The sequence below is a fragment of the Physeter macrocephalus genome, chromosome 14 (genome assembly GCF_002837175.3).
Source record: "Physeter macrocephalus isolate SW-GA chromosome 14, ASM283717v5, whole genome shotgun sequence".
NCBI lineage: Eukaryota > Metazoa > Chordata > Mammalia > Artiodactyla > Physeteridae > Physeter > Physeter macrocephalus.
The window spans coordinates 24599217-24616773 of record NC_041227.1 but is presented as its reverse complement, the minus strand read 5'-3'; the positions used below and the strand labels follow the sequence as shown (position 1 = coordinate 24616773).

Genomic DNA, 17557 nt, shown 5'->3' with positions numbered 1-17557 from the left:
TCACTACACCGGTGGTTCTCAAAGTGTGATCCCAAGACAAGACCAGCAGTACCAGCATCTCCTGCTAACTTCTTAGAAGTGCGGATTCTCAGGCCCTGCTCCAGAGCTACTGAAAGAGACATTCTGGGGTTAGACCCAGGAATCTGTTTTAATAATCCCTCCTGGTGATTTCCTTGCCTGTTCAAGTTTCAGAACCACTGCCTACCATTCTGCTTCCCCACCTGGCTGCTGCTTCTGTTCACATCTGACCGAGAATTTATAGGTGACTTCTCTAGGGCTGGATATTACTATGTCTCTGGAGCAGAAATGTGCTGCATACACACACCTTTCCCCCGAACTCGTACACACGTGTACTCGGTAACCAGAGTCTTTTTTTTTTTTTTTTTTTTTTTTTTAACGGGCCTCTTACTGTTGTGGCCTCTCCCGTTGCGGAGCACAGGCTCCAGACGTGCAGGCTCAGCGGCCATGGCTCACGGGCCCAGCCGCTCCGCGGCATGTGGGATCTTCACGGACCGGGGCACGAACCCATGTCCCCTGCATCGGCAGGCGGACTCTCAACCACTGCGCCACCAGGGAAGCCCCCCAGAGTCATTTTTAAAACTGCAGATATGATGTATCTCTTTCCTACTTAAAGTTCTTCAGTGTCGCCCCAATGCACTAAGGAGAAAGCCCAAACTCCTCATGAGGTGTGGCTTTTGTGTGATGTATCCCTTACCCGTTTTCCAGTCTCCTGTCTATACAGACCTGTTCATGCTTGCTACTCACATGAACTAGAAATGTTGTCATTACCTGGGAGGTTGTTAGAAATACAGAATCTCAGGCCCCACCTCAGACCTGCTGAATCAGACTCTGCATTTTAATAAGCCCTCCAGGTGATCTATATGCACATTAAAGTTTGAGAAGCACCAGCCTACACCTCACCTGCCATAAACTCCTTATGGTTGCCCCCAGGCCTTTGTGCCTGTGTTTTGCTCTTTCTGGAACACTTCTCTCTTCCCTCTCCTTTCCCTTCAGGCCCTGGAGTAGGCTTGAGTTCTTAGATCTGCACCCCATCCCTCTAAGACTGGGCTTGTTGCTGCTCCTGTGTACTTCTTAGCCTCTTAACTGATAGGATAAGAGACTAGGCCCTCCATAGCATCTGAGACCTAGTATTGCCATTGGCTGACGACTTGTCTCTGTCCGCCAACTGGCTGAAAGCTCCTCGTGGGTGTGCATTCTGTGAGGCTGGCACAGTGCCTGACATACAGTAGGTGTTCAATGTAGTGAGCTGATTTCTGTACTGGTTAGAGCATGGGCCTTGGAGTCAGACTGCTTGGGTATAAATCCTGACTCAACTAGTGTTATACCACCTCTCTGAGCCTCAATTTCCTCATCTCTGAAATGAGAATAGTAAGAGTCTGTATCTCATAGGATTGTTGTCAAGATTAATTGATTAATTGGGTTATTGCATGAAAAGAACCTAGAAGTGTGCCTGGCACATAATCAGTATCCAGTAAATGTTAGCTGCCATTGTTATCAATGTCACCATTACATGCTTATCATCTTTTAGCGCAACTCACCTGCCTGAAAAGAGCATACCTGTTCCTGTACATTCTGATCTTGAGCAAGTTATATAATCTGAGGGTCTCAGGTTAATTGGCAATCATCTGGGAAATGGTGATAGAAATCCCCAGGTAGTTGTAGTTGCCAGAATCGTGAAAGTCAGTGTTTGTAAAGTGCTTAGCACAAAGCAGGGACTTGGTAAATGGAAGGAAGGGACTGTTTGTGCCACAGTGCCTTGTACTTACTTTTAGGTGCTCAGTGACTCTGTGGCTTCTTGTTACTTTTTAACGTTGTTTTCTAGGGTGAGTATTTTCTTTGTTGTTATGTCTTTTTGTTTGTTTGTTTTTTGTGTCTACTTGCTCCACTGGTTTGAGACTTTGGAACAAAAGGGTATTGAAGTCTTTCAGGATTTGCTTTTCATTCCTCTGCAACCTGAGCTCTCATGGAGCCCTTGAGTTCCCCAGGGCAGTGTCTCTCTGCTAAGATTGGAGGATTCTGTTTCAAAAGAACTGGAGTAACTTCTTAGATTTAATTGGCTTGATAACCATAAGAGATTGTAATCCTCTGCCCTGGCTTCACATCACATATCAGATAAGGCAAAAAAGTCTGGTCTCTGGCTTCCTAGGAAGGGAAATTTAGAACACATATATATTTTAAAAAAATTTATTTAAGTATAGTTGATTTACAATGTTGTGTTAATTTCTGCTGTACAGCAAAGTGATTCAGTTATACATATATATATTCTTTTTCATATTCTTTTCCATTATGGTTTAACTATATTGAATATAGTTTCCTGTGCTATGCAATAGGACCTTGTTGTTTATTCATCATATGTATAATACTTTGCACCTGCTAATCCCAACCTCCCAATCCTTCCCTCCCCCACCCTGTCTCCCGCTTGGCAACCACAAGTCTGTTCTCTATATCTGAGGAGTCTGTTTCTGTTTTGTAGATATGTTCATTTGTGTTGTATTTTAGATTCCACATATAAGTGATATCATACAGTATGTGTCTTTCTCTTTTTGACTTACTTTGCTTAGTATGATAATCTCTAGATCCATCCATGTTGCTGCAAATGGCATTTCATTCTTTTTTATGGCTGGGTAATATTCCATTGTGTGTGTGTGTGTGTGTGTGTATACACACACACACACACGTATGTATTTACCACATCTTCTTTATCCATTCATCAGTTGATGGACATTTAGGTTTTTTCCATGTCTTGGCTATTGTAAATAGTGCTGCTATGAACATAGGGGTGCGTGGATCTTTTCAAATAATAGTTTTGTCTGGATATATGCCCAGGAGTGGGATTGACCTCAGACCTGCTGAATCAGACTCTGCATTTTAATAAGCCCTCCAGGTGATCTATATGCACATTAAAGTTTGAGAAGCACCAGCCTACACCTCACCTGCCATAAACTCCTTATGGTTGCCCCCAGGCCTTTGTGCCTGTGTTTTGCTCTTTCTGGAACACTTCTCTCTTCCCTCTCCTTTCCCTTCAGGCCCTGGAGTAGGCTTGAGTTCTTAGATCTGCACCCCATCCCTCTAAGACTGGGCTTGTTGCTGCTCCTGTGTACTTCTTAGCCTCTTAACTGATAGGATAAGAGACTAGGCCCTCCATAGCATCTGAGACCTAGTATTGCCATTGGCTGACGACTTGTCTCTGTCCGCCAACTGGCTGAAAGCTCCTCGTGGGTGTGCATTCTGTGAGGCTGGCACAGTGCCTGACATACAGTAGGTGTTCAATGTAGTGAGCTGATTTCTGTACTGGTTAGAGCATGGGCCTTGGAGTCAGACTGCTTGGGTATAAATCCTGACTCAACTAGTGTTATACCACCTCTCTGAGCCTCAATTTCCTCATCTCTGAAATGAGAATAGTAAGAGTCTGTATCTCATAGGATTGTTGTCAAGATTAATTGATTAATTGGGTTATTGCATGAAAAGAACCTAGAAGTGTGCCTGGCACATAATCAGTATCCAGTAAATGTTAGCTGCCATTGTTATCAATGTCACCATTACATGCTTATCATCTTTTAGCGCAACTCACCTGCCTGAAAAGAGCATACCTGTTCCTGTACATTCTGATCTTGAGCAAGTTATATAATCTGAGGGTCTCAGGTTAATTGGCAATCATCTGGGAAATGGTGATAGAAATCCCCAGGTAGTTGTAGTTGCCAGAATCGTGAAAGTCAGTGTTTGTAAAGTGCTTAGCACAAAGCAGGGACTTGGTAAATGGAAGGAAGGGACTGTTTGTGCCACAGTGCCTTGTACTTACTTTTAGGTGCTCAGTGACTCTGTGGCTTCTTGTTACTTTTTAACGTTGTTTTCTAGGGTGAGTATTTTCTTTGTTGTTATGTCTTTTTGTTTGTTTGTTTTTTGTGTCTACTTGCTCCACTGGTTTGAGACTTTGGAACAAAAGGGTATTGAAGTCTTTCAGGATTTGCTTTTCATTCCTCTGCAACCTGAGCTCTCATGGAGCCCTTGAGTTCCCCAGGGCAGTGTCTCTCTGCTAAGATTGGAGGATTCTGTTTCAAAAGAACTGGAGTAACTTCTTAGATTTAATTGGCTTGATAACCATAAGAGATTGTAATCCTCTGCCCTGGCTTCACATCACATATCAGATAAGGCAAAAAAGTCTGGTCTCTGGCTTCCTAGGAAGGGAAATTTAGAACACATATATATTTTAAAAAAATTTATTTAAGTATAGTTGATTTACAATGTTGTGTTAATTTCTGCTGTACAGCAAAGTGATTCAGTTATACATATATATATTCTTTTTCATATTCTTTTCCATTATGGTTTAACTATATTGAATATAGTTTCCTGTGCTATGCAATAGGACCTTGTTGTTTATTCATCATATGTATAATACTTTGCACCTGCTAATCCCAACCTCCCAATCCTTCCCTCCCCCACCCTGTCTCCCGCTTGGCAACCACAAGTCTGTTCTCTATATCTGAGGAGTCTGTTTCTGTTTTGTAGATATGTTCATTTGTGTTGTATTTTAGATTCCACATATAAGTGATATCATACAGTATGTGTCTTTCTCTTTTTGACTTACTTTGCTTAGTATGATAATCTCTAGATCCATCCATGTTGCTGCAAATGGCATTTCATTCTTTTTTATGGCTGGGTAATATTCCATTGTGTGTGTGTGTGTGTGTGTGTATACACACACACACACACGTATGTATTTACCACATCTTCTTTATCCATTCATCAGTTGATGGACATTTAGGTTTTTTCCATGTCTTGGCTATTGTAAATAGTGCTGCTATGAACATAGGGGTGCATGGATCTTTTCAAATAATAGTTTTGTCTGGATATATGCCCAGGAGTGGGATTGATGGATCATACAGCAACTCTATTTTTAGTTTTTTGAGGAACCTCCATACTGTTCTCCATAGTGGCTGCACCAGTTTTCATTCCCATCAGCAGTGTAGGAGGTAGAACACATATATTTTTGATTAGCAAGAAATAATGATGTTAACTGTGGGCTTTTCATTCGTGGCCTTTATTGCATTGAGGTAAGTTCCTTTTATACTTTTTTTTTGAGAATTTAAATCATGATTGGATTTTTTTTTTTTTTTTTTTCCTGCGTTGGGTCTTCGGTGTGCTCAGGCTTTCTCTAGTTGCAGCAAGCGGGGAATACTCTTCATTGCAGTGTGAGGGCTTCTCATAGCAGCTGCTTCTCTTGTTGTGGAGCAGGGGCTCTAGGAGTGTGGGCTTCCATAGTTGTGGAGCGCGGGCTCAGTAATTGTGGCTCGCGGGCTGTAGAGCACAGGCTCAGGAGTTGTGGCACACGGGCTTAGTTGCTCCGCGGCATGTGGGATCTTCCTGGACCAGGGCTCAAACCCGTGTTCCCTGCATTGGCAGGTGGATTCTTAATCACTGCTCCACCAGGGAAGTCCATGAATGGATGTTGAACTTTGTTAAATGTTTTTTCTGTGTCTATTGAAAAGATTATGTGATTTTTTTCTTTTGTTTTGTTAATGCAGTTTATCACATTGATTGATTTGCATTTGTTGAACCATCCTTGTATCCCAGGGTTAAATCCCACTTGATCTTGGTGTGTGCTCCTTTTATCAAGATGTTAAATTCAATTTGCTGGTATTTTATTGAGGATTTTTGCATCTGTGTTCATCAAGGATATTAGTCTATAGTTTTCTTTTCTTGTGGTATCTTTGTCTGATTTTGGTATCAGGGTGTTGCTGGCCTCATAAAATGAGTTTGGAAGTGTTCCCTCTTGTATTTCTGGAAGAGTTTAAGGATTGGTATTAACTCTTCTTTGAATGTTTGTTAGAATTTACCTTTAAAGCCATCTAGTCCTGGACTTTTCTTTGTTGGGAGGTTTTTGATTACTGACTCAGTCTCCTTTTTATTCAATTTGTTGACCTATAATTGTTCACAGTAGACCCTTATGATCCTTTTTGTTTCTTAGGCATCTGTTGTAATGTCTCCTCTTTTATTTCTGATTTTATTTATTTGAGTCTTTTTCTCCTTAGTGTTGCTAAGGGCTTGTCCGTATTTTCAAAAAACCAACACAGTTCTGTTTTTTTTTTCCCTATTTTTTAACATTCTCTTTTCAGTTTATTTCTGCTCTAATCTTATTATTTCCTTATTTCTGCTAACTTGGACTTAGTTTGTTCTTTTTCTGGTCCCTTGAGATGTAAAGTTGGGTTGTTTGTTTGAGGGTTGTTTTTTTTTTAATGTAGGCATTTATCACTGTAAACTTCCTTCTTAGTACTGCTTTTGTTGCATTTCGTAAATTTTGGCATTTTTTTTTCTTTTGTTTAAGGTACCTTTTTTTTTTTTTTGAGATTCAAGGTTTTTATTTTTATTTTTATTTATTATTTTTTTGTGTGTGTGGTACGTGGGTCTCTCACTGTTGTGGCCTCTCCCATTGCGGAGCACAGGCTCCGGACGCACAGGCTCAGCGGCCATGGCTCACGGGCCCAGCCGCTCCGCGGCATGTGGGATCTTCCCAGATCGGGGCACGAACCCGTGTCCCCTGCATCGGCAGGCGGGCTCTCAACCACTGCGCCACCAGGGAAGCCCTGTTTAAGGTACCTTTAAAATTCTTGTTCAACTTCCTCTTTGATCTAAGAGGGTGTTGTTTAGTTTTCACCTATTTGCAGATTTTCCCATTTTCTGCTGTCATTGCGTTCTAGTTTCATTCCTTTGTGGTCAGAAAAGATACATGGAATGATTTCACTCTTTTCAAATTTGTTAAGACTTGTTTTGTGACCTAATATGTGGTCTGTCCTGGGGAATGTTTCATGTGCACCTGAGTAGATGTGTATTCTTCTGCTATTGGGTGGAAGGTTCTATATATGTCTATATATATAGGTCCATTTGGTCTGTAGTGTTGTTCAAGTCAGCTGTTTAACAGTTTTCTATCTGGATGTCCTATCCAGTATTTTAATTGGGATATTAAAGTCCCCTACTGTTATTGCATTGCTGTCAATTTCTCCCTTCAGATCTGTCAATGTTTGCTTTATATATTTAGGTGCTCTGATGTTGGGTGCATATATATTTATAATTATTTTATCTTCCTATTGAATTGACCCTTTTGTCATCATATAATGACCTTCTTTGTCTCTAGGCACAGCTTTTGACTGAAAGTCTATTTTGTCTGATATAAGTATAGCTACTCCTGTTTTCTTCTGGTTATTGTTTACATGGAACATCTTTTTCTATCCTTTCACTTTCATTGTGTGTGTCTTTAGATGTGTCTCTCGCAGGCGGCATATCACTGGATCTTGTTTTTTTATCCATTCAGCCACTCTATGTCTTTTGATTGGGAATTTAATCCATTTACTCCCCAGGTTATTCTAATGTGCATCAGGTTGAGAACCAGTATCCTAGATGTACAGATAGGGTATAGAGGTAATAGATGTCTCAGGGATTCTCACAGTAGGTCCTTGGACAGCTGGAAAGGTGGGAGGTGTCAAGAACTCCTTAAATTTGAGGATTTGAAAAAAACCAGTTATCAAGTGGATATAGCAAAGATTAAGAACCATAGTATTCAACCTGTATGTGAATGGATGATTTTATATTTTTATAGATCAGAGGTTAGTTGATGCTTATTGTTAGCCTGTTTGATAAGGATTTGTTGAATACTCACATCAACAAAGCCAGACAAGTGATTAGTGCAGGTGGAGAGATGGCAGATACTTAAACCATAATACAACATGAAAACTGCTGTAGTAGGACCTTAAACAAGTACAGATTTAAATACTTGTCAAATAACTTAAGCAGCAGTCTTTGAACATGTATAGATGTGAAAGTTCATTTGGGTGTTGGGTAGTTTCCAATTTCTTGCCTCTAGTGTCATCGTAGAGATATTTGCCAAGTGCCTTGAAAAATAAAGAAGAAAGAGGATAATTCCTCCTGTGGGGGTCTGAGGGGTTCTTGAAGGAAGCAACATTTCAACTGGACCTCCAAGTGTAGGTAGGACTTGAATTAGGTAAGGGCAAGTGTCAGAAACAGCCTGAGCAAAGGCCTTGAAGGCAGCCTCACCTGGGCAAGTCTGCTTGCCAAGGGCAGAGACAAACTTGGGGTCTTCCTGAAGGCTTAGAAAGAAAAGGTGGGAGGTGCTGATGGAAAGGCATCTTGGGGCCAGCAGGTAGAGTTCATTCCATACCAAGCTGGAATTGCTCTAACCTAGGCGTTCAGAACAGTGATGTTTTCTTTTGCCTAATTTATTTTATTATTTTTCTTAAGTGGTATAAATATGTATAATCCCCAAAGGAAAACTGGAAAATACAGATATGCAAAAAAGGAAAACATCACCTCATTTTCTCAAACATAACTTTAAAAGAGAGGGGCATATCTTGCTGAGCAGGATTCTGTCCCCTGCTTTTTCTACATAAATCTAAAGCTTGAATATTCCTACTCAAGAAGTATATCATCATGTTAAATGACTACATAAAAGGATAAGTGGTTACACCATAATTTAACCCATTCCACTAATATTGGACATTTTACTATTGTAAGTTGTGAACTATTTCACTATTTTAAATAACCCTGTGGTGAACATCCTTTTATGTACATTTTGGCATATTTGTCATATTTTTCTTAACATGTCTAGAAGTAGAACTGCAGGGTCAAAGAGTATGCACTTCTGGGGGACTTTTTTGGGGCGAGGATTTTGATAGCGTCAAATTGCCCCCCAGAAATGTTTCCGTTTATAATCCCTCCAGCCATATGAAAATATCGAAACAGTGACATTTTAATATCTAAAACTAACAGTATCATCTTGGTATAGTCATTAATTCTAAACTGAACTTCTGAATTACTTTTGGTTGACAACTTATATTATTCAAAGATTCTAGCATATTGTGGAAATAATTCTTTGCCATTTTTCATCTGTTGATCCTTCCTCTAAGATAAATTGATCTGTGATTTGTTGATAGTATCTATGTGTGAAGATTGTCTGTTTTCTGTATCATTTTTCAAAAATTTAGAGTTGGGTTATTATTTTTAAATGACTTTTGGCTGACATTTGATGTCAGTAGTACAGGGTTTGTCTTCCTTGCATTTAGTTAACTGGAATTCAGGTTCAAAGAGGAATTTGAGGAAAACAAAGGACAGGATTTATTTCTCTCACACAAAGCACTCAATCTAAGGACTGCCCAGTGAGGCTTAGCAAAGAGGGAGGGCTAGAATCTTCTGATGACTGGTCAAGTGGAGGAAATCCTCTACTTGATGGAGAGGAAATCAGAAGCTGTAACCAGCCCACAGTCAGTAGGCTTTCTGTCACAGAAAGAAAGAATAAAAATCTGTTTGTTGTTGCTGTATCAAGGCAAACCCATGCTACTAAAGGCTTCCCTTTGTATGTGCATGGAATATCTCCAGAAGGATTTTCAGGGAACTGGTGCTAGCAGTTGTCTATGGGGAGCTGAAGAGGGAGGAAGATTTCTTTTTCATGGTTATACCCATTTGTACTGTTTGAATTACTGGATTGGCCAGAAAGTTTGTTCGGGTTTTTCTATAATCTTCACAAATATTTACTGTAGATGTTTTGCTTTTTCAAAACTTTTTGAACCTCGTTATTTTTTTTAAGGCCTCTCTTACCCGTGGTTATGTAATATGTTAACATTAGAGGAAAGTGGGTGAAGAGTATATGGGAACTCTCATAGTATATTCTGTAATTCTAAATTTATTTAAAAATAAAAATTTAATAAAAATGACAGAGGGGGGGAACATACTGACTTCCTATACAGAATCCTACCCCATGAGACATTTTTCCACCTTTTTGTCTTGTCATTTCTTTTAAAGATCTTGCTTTCACCCCTAATTCTGCTGACCTTGTGATTACCAGATTCAATACAACTGTCTTAGCCATTTTTCACTGTTTTTGTTGGGGTCAGATTATTATTTCATATTTCATAATGCACATCAGCTGACAGATACTTACAAACATCACAGCAGATCAGAGGAAAGCACTCTATGAATATATTGCTTTTAAGAGTTTGACCAGGCTTTGTATCTAAACTAGTGCACAAGCTCAGAACCTTAAACTTTGAAAGCCAGTTTTCCTCAACTTGTGTTCCTGGTAAAAATACAGATGAGTCTACATTTTTGGCAAGCCCCCTGAGTGATTCTGATACCCTGTAACACTGAGTTCCAGAAAGAATCGTCTGAGAGAGAGAGTGTGTGTGTGGGCGGGGGGGGGGGGCGGTGATGGTGACTTGAAGGATGCGGAGACAAGGCGATCAGGAGGCTGTGGCCAGTGTCCGATGGGAGGAAATGAGGGTCTGAAATGCCACAGCGGTAAAAGGGGTGGAGAGAGAAGGCAGATGCAGCCGCACAGTTGAATTGGTCGGGGGGGGGGGGGGGGGGGGGGGGGGGGGGGGGGGCGGTGATGGTGACTTGAAGGATGCGGAGACAAGGCGATCAGGAGGCTGTGGCCAGTGTCCGATGGGAGGAAATGAGGGTCTGAAATGCCACAGCGGTAAAAGGGGTGGAGAGAGAAGGCAGATGCAGCCGCACAGTTGAATTGGTCATCCAGGTGTGTGGACGACAAAGTTCCTTGTTCAAGCCAGGCAGAGGGAAAGAAGCTCTTCTAGTACCTTGAGGGAGCGAAGCATATTAATGAAGGGAAAGAGATGCTTTGATGGGATACTCCTTTGATTCCCAGGTGCCAGGCACTGGGGACACAGTCCCTGCTCCCACAGAGATTACATTCAAGTGAAGGGGGACAGGTAATACACAAGTAAACAGATACGTATGTCCATGCCAATTAGCTAAGTCCATGAAGAGAAGTGGAGTAAGGGGTTGGAGAATGGGTGATAGGAGCCCTGAGGAGGCCATTTTAGACGGGCTAGTCAGTGGAGGCTTCTCTGAGGAAGTGACATTTGAGAGAGACCTGAATGGAATAAGGGACGAGACATGAGCCAGGCAGTCACCTGTGGGAAGGGCATTCTGACGGAGGGAGCAGTGAAGGTGATGGCCCCGAGGGGATGCAGAAGGACTCGCTGTCAGGAGACAAGAAGGCCGGTGTGAACGGAGCTGAGGACGCAGAGGATGGGAGGCGGTGGGGTCAGGACAATTCTGGAGACGGTTTGTAGGAAAATGTACTGGTGCCATAGGAGCTTCCTGACAAAGCAAGCCCATTGCTATGTGGAGAAATGGGAATTAATGGGACACTGTGGAGCTTTGTTTCCTGCCGGCCCTACAGGACAGTGATATGTGTGACATGATGGAAGGCACATTGCTCGAAGAGTGGGGAGCCGTGGCTCCTGTATTAGTCTGCCCTTTTGCCCTGCTGTTAATTACTGCACTCAGTTTGTGGCTCGTTTCTGGAAGTGCAGGATCAGTGCCTCATAGCACCCTTGGGGGCATTTAGAGGGTAGCCCTTGGGGGGCCTCAGGCTTCTCAGGTGGGATGAGACTGCGTCAGTTAAAGCAGATGTGACGGTGCCCCAGAGGGTTGTTCACCTCTTTCCGCCATTCCGACTGCTACCTCTCTTCTTCCAAGCAGGATTGGTTGCCGTGGTCCCTGCTGCTTCTCTCTCTCACGTGTGACACTGGGGCCTTCTATGTTCCTGGGGTCGCACCAATCAACTTCCACCAGAACGACCCTGTAGAAATCAAGGTAAGTGCGTTCCTGGTCTGTGGGAACCTCTGTGCTGGGCAACCTGGCCAGAGGACTGTGGAGAGCTGGTCACGTCCCTCCTGTGGCTGCAGAGAACCCAGACCAGTGCTGCTCAGCCTGGGAGGAAGAGGATTTACTGCGCACAGCTCGGGCGGGAGTGGTGTGTCCCTCGGGCCCCGCCGCCTCTCCTCTCTCTCTGCCTCTGGCTGTCTCTGCATCTCTGCCTGTATGAGTGCATTTTCTCTCTGTTTCTCTTTGGCTCTGGCTCTGTTTCTGGTTCTTCCTGTGTCTTTGTTTCTCTCTCACTTTCACTCGCTTCTGTGTCCACCTCTTTCTGTGTCTCCATCTCTCTCAACCTGCCTCCTTCTCTGTGACATCTCTGCCTCTCTCCATCCTCCTCTCTGTTAACGGCTTTCTCTGCATAACTCATATCATCTGTGTATACGCAGCCTATTATGGCCTTTTTTTTCGATTTTAGCTTCTGCCAGGATTCTCCAGTTCAGTATTTCCAAACGGTGCCCTGCATATCTGAGTGGTGGTATATGAGATGATTTTAAGTGGCTGACACGTATGTTTTATTTTAATAGCTGTTTTCTTTTAATTATACTAGAAACTATAGCCATTACTTCAACTCATGATTTCATGGCTGTCGTTGTTTTTCCATTTTTAGTAGTGTTAAAATGTTTGCTTCTTAAATAAAGGTATTTACCTAAAAATGAATCATATCCAAGAAAATAGCAGAATAAGTGGTAAGTAGATAGGGCAAGTTGGTACATGAGGGATCAGGATTTGAAAGCATTGCCCTAAATCAGAGTCCAGAAGAACAGCCAACTGGGCCACCTCACCTTGTCAGCCTAGATGCCCACCTGTGGGTCAGTCACCTGTGACAGGGTTATGGGAGAGTCCTTTAAAATATGGTTGATCGGGGCAGTGGGCAGGCTGGCACCTTGGTTAATGTCTCGGACTCTTGGTGGCATTCTCAGAGCCCTAAACATGGCTGAGGGTTGGTGGTGGATCTTCTTGGATCTCATATCCGAGGAAACAAACTCTAAGGTGGAGATTTGGTGCAAGAGATTTATTGACTAGGTGCTCAGGGTTGGCACTTGGGAGGGAGTAAAGGAAGCAGGACTGGGCAGAGGGAGATATTAAGCTGTGATACAGAGTCCTATGGAAGGCTCTAGAACTGGAGTGGCCAGCTGCAGAGTTCTCCCACACTGAGGCGAGAGGACTGGCCACCAGACAAGGGGTGTGACCTTGTACCAGAGCTCCCAGCTATAGGGACTCCTCTCTACCATCACCCAAATATAACCACTCTTAATATACTTTGGGTTATTTTTCTTAGTCTTTTTTTCTGTGCAGTGTTTACAGTGTAGGGTACTCGGCATTCTCACACTTCCATAAACCCCCAGCTTCTTGACTACCACATTAGTCCCCCATAGGCAAAATAACGTATAGTTGAAGTTTCTAAGTAGTCCTTCAAATCCTTAGTGATTCTGTACAGAGGTCTAGCAAAACTTATAAAGTAATGAAAATAAATTCTGCTCCTAAAATGTACATTTCTTGTTGATGGGAACCACATCTTTACTGGTCTGTGCAAAAGCAAAGCAGTGAGATTGTGTGAAAATAAAGTTTTTATCCTGTCCTAAGCATCACAGTGTTCAAAAGGGGGAACAGAAGCCCAGAAAATCACAAAGGGCCATCCACCTGACATGCTGTCATGTACATGTGCCTTTGTTTGCCACCACATTTTGGGCATTTGCAAAATTATAAATTGCTACATGTCGTGCTTATTTGGGGCATTAGCTGCAAGCTAACTTTTCATTATCCAGGGGGAGTTAACCAGTATAGAGGTTACAAATATAATACATTTGTGGAAAAACGAAAACTACCACGAATCAAGTTCTACAAGGGCTGGGATATTATCTTTCTCGGTTACTGCTGTGTCACCAGCTCCTAGTACATAGCCTGGTAGGGTGGATAAATACATATGATCAATGACTATTAGAAAGTGTCTGCATTTAGAGCTATGTAGTAGTAACAGGCAAATGCACCATTCCATGTGTTGCATTACTGTGAGCATCCCTCTTCCTTGGAAGTCAGACTTGTAATTTTCGGGAACAATAATTAAAGTCACCTTTATTGAGGATTATTTACATGCCAGGCATTATGCATGGCTTAGCTCAAGATGCCCCCCAAGAGCCCTCTGAGGCAGATAGTGTATGTTTTAGAGATTTACTGAACATTTTACAGTTATGGAAACTGAGGCCCGAGGAAGTGAACCAACTTGCCCAAGGTCACATTGTGAGGGAGACATAGGGTTAGTTCAGAGCCCGGCTCTTAACCGCCGCAGTACCCTTCCTCCCAGTGCTTCTGCCAGAAGCCCCCTCCAGAGCAAAGCTTGTGGCATGGGGAGGACAGGGTGGCTCTGGCTTCAGTCTTGCCAAGCTGGGCACGTGAGAGCTACACCTTGGGTGAGAAGGGAGAGGGCGGGAGGGGACGTAAAGGTGAGATTCAGTTTCTTTGTAATGTGGATTCTTTTTTGATTGTCCAGAAGGAGAGAATGCTAAGAAACACAAAATAACAGGCTGTTATAACAGATAATAACTTTTTGGTCATTTTGCCTCAAGCAGTTCATGAAATGCTTAATAGAGGTCCCCCATCCTTCAATCCAGCATCTAAAAAGCTCTGAAACTTAGAGTTTTTCTAAACTCATTGTAGGCGAAACCTGACCTGAACTGTTTATTAACTTTATTTTTCCCACTTAGTATGAATATTTTTGCATTTACTTGTCATTGAATAATGTGGGGTATTGCTCCAGACCCAGCTGGGGGGTGTTATAAAACCCATGGTTTTCTAATATACCACATTGCTCTTTTAAAATTAGAAAAATTCCTGATTCCAAAGCAAGAGTTTTAAGTAAGGATTGTGGACCTGGATTCTAAAAACTATACTTTCAGATGGTGTATGAGGAACGGTTAATGGTTTTTAAATAGCAAAGATAATTTTAGTTGCATTTAAATTAAAATTTGGGACTTCCCTCGCCGTCCAGTGGTTAAGACTTCGCCTTCCAATGCAGGGGGTTGTGGATTCAATCCCTGGTCGGGAAGCTAAGATCCCATATGCCTCGCAGCCAAAAAACCAAAACAAAACAGAAGCAACATTGTAACAAATGCAATAAGGACTTTAAAAATGGTCCACATCAAAAAAAAACTTTAAAATAATTAATTGATTAATTAAATTTAATTTTTTTGCAACCTTTTGGTTGGTTCTATTTTATCCATGTTTTGGGGAGTTGTCTGTGGCTGTCACTGTTTCCAGAGCTGCATTCTGTGTGCTTGCATCACTTCCTAAATGTTCTTCTTCATGGTCTTCTTAAACTTCATTTTTAATGGTTGCGTAATATTTAATTGAACGAATATATTGTGGTTTATTGACCAATTTCCCATTATGGGGCATTTAGCTGTTTTTCCATTTTTTTTCTCTCTTTTTTCATTGTGCAAACATTTGTTGAGCACCTACTGTGTACCTAGATCTCTAGGCACAGCGGTTACATAGGTAAGCAAGACAAATATGGTCCTTGCCCTCATGGAGCTTAATCTTAAATTCTAGTAGGGGAGGCCGATTTCTCCGGAAAAAAAACAAAAAAAACCACAAAAACATAAAAGAATTACATTTTATCAGACGTGCTACAAAGATAACTAGAAGAGTTTAAATACAGAAGATGAGGGAATTCCTTTGATAAGATGATTAGGAAAGGACTCAAAGGTGAGGGGATTTAAGCTGAGACCAAATGTGAGAAAGAGTCAGAGAGTCGGGGAGCAGGTTCAAAGCCTGAAGCAGGAGAGAGCTGGTCAGGCTCAAGGAACTAGAGGCAAAAGACCACTGTGGTTAGGAATGAGGAGTGAGCTCTTTGTGCCTGAAGTTTTTTCTCTTATTTGGAGTTATTTCCTTAGGAAAGATACCCAGAAGTGAAATTATAGGGTCAAAGGATATCAGCATGTTAAGGACTCTGAGTATATATTGGATTTGGTTGTGATTTTAAACAAAATCTATAATGTAATCTAAAACTAGTGAACTGTGAGATAACTGTATAGTATACCAGAGTTGTGTCTGCTGCGGTTAGTTTGCTTATTAGGTAATAATGCCGAGTATACTAAAGATGAGTGGGTACCAGGGAGGATTACTGAAACAGTCATCTTGATTTCTGGGTTGAGGAATAATGGCCTCTCTTCTCCCACTAGGCTGTGAAGCTCACCAGCTCTCGCACCCAGCTGCCTTATGAATACTACTCACTGCCCTTCTGCCAGCCCAGCAAAATAACCTACAAGGCAGAGAATCTGGGTAAGTTCTTCTCTCACACTGCTGTCACGCTATCCCAAAGAGGAACTCAGATCTTTTCATAATGTTAATAGCAGTTAACCCTTATATAGCACCTACCATGTGCTGGACACCATTCTACATAGTTTATGTACAGATTAGCTTATTTAATCCTCATAACATCCCGAAGGAGGTAGTGTGGTGTTTATTCCCGTTTTACAGGGTAAGTGACCTGCCTGTGGTTATACTGTTAATTAATGGCTAAACTGGGCTTGGAATCCATGTAGTCAGGCTTCAGAGCTGGAGCCCTTGGCTACTGCTCCGACTGGCTCTCCTTGATTTCTAGATATCCCCTTCTGTTTCTTGTGGCCTCTGTAACCTGCTCTGCTTTTAGGTAAAAGAATGAGTGATTACCTCTGGCCCTAATGGAAGCAGGGACATCGCCATAGTTCTTGCTAAGCTGTGCAGGCCTTGCCTCAAATGGGTGAAGCACCCAGCGCAGTGTCTGGCTGGCATATGTGTTCATAAATAGCAGCCATTTTATTTTAATTCAAATAATTCTTCATTTGGTGGAATTTCAGGCTTAAAGGAAAAGACATTTGGTGGCCTCTATTGAGGACATGATTATTAGTACTTACTCTGCCATCTCCGTGTTAAGTCCTGGAGATAAAAACTTGGAAGGATGCCCTCCCTGACTTCAAGGAACTTAAGAGACTTTCCTATTCTCTTATAGCTTAGGGAGGGGAAAGGAGAGAACTGGCTCTTGAGCAGTCCCCTGAAAGGGCTGCCTTCTCCATCAGGACTACCCATGGCTCAGATGTTTCCAGAACCCCTAGCCAACAGGTGTACCTACTGCCAGGTGTTGGATGTCCCAGACCAGCTGGGGCAGGCCTCGACCAAAAGCAGGCAGCACCGCCAGTCCCGAAGTCTCGCCTTGTACAGTTGGGCGGAGGTCGGTCTCGGGGCCTGGGCTGCTCCTGCTGCCTCTACCGCTTACCCTTCTTTTCTCTCCGCACCATGCCGTGCTCCGGCCACCTTGCCGCTGCTGGGAAGCCTGACCTGTTGTGTCCTCCACACCCCTCACAGCAGCTCCTCCCTTCCCCTGTGAGCTGGGGTGGACTCATCTACAGCCCAAGGCTGAGCAGTTGGGCACACCTCAGTGTGATACTGCGTGGCCTTAACCTCCGTGAAGCTGGGGAATGTTCCTGCCTCATAGAAATGGAAACTTCCGGGTACAAAAGTTATCCTGCCACACTGTGTCTCGTTCCAGCTTTGTGTAGTGTCCCCTCTGTGGCCTAGGGGCTCTTTGAGCAGCGGGATCATGTCTTACGTGTCTCTCTCTCTCCGCCACTGCTGACCCAGTGTCTGACACACAGTTGTCATTCAGTAAAAGTTATTGTCCTCCCTGAGTGGAGCAGAAACAGCCTTGATTGAATGCCTGTTGGGTCGCAAGCCTTGTACTCTACGTCCTCATCATCATCACTGTTAATACTTAAAGGGCTCTAACAATGAGCCGGGCATTGTTCTAAGCGCATCTGTGCTTACCTTAGTTAATTCTCACAACAGCCCTCTGAGGTAGCTGCTCTTACTAGCC

The 17557-nt window shown here is 42.7% G+C and overlaps 1 protein-coding gene across 1 annotated transcript in view; it reads left to right on the top strand.

Moving 5' to 3' along the window:
- Positions 1 to 17557, top strand: part of TM9SF4 (transmembrane 9 superfamily member 4) — a 58541-nt gene that overhangs the window by 13683 nt on the left and 27301 nt on the right. The window contains exons 2-3 of the mRNA XM_007122338.3: positions 11533 to 11646; positions 15888 to 15987. Coding sequence (XP_007122400.1) covers positions 11533 to 11646; positions 15888 to 15987 — 214 coding nt within the window. The remainder of the gene's footprint in view (positions 1 to 11532; positions 11647 to 15887; positions 15988 to 17557) is intronic.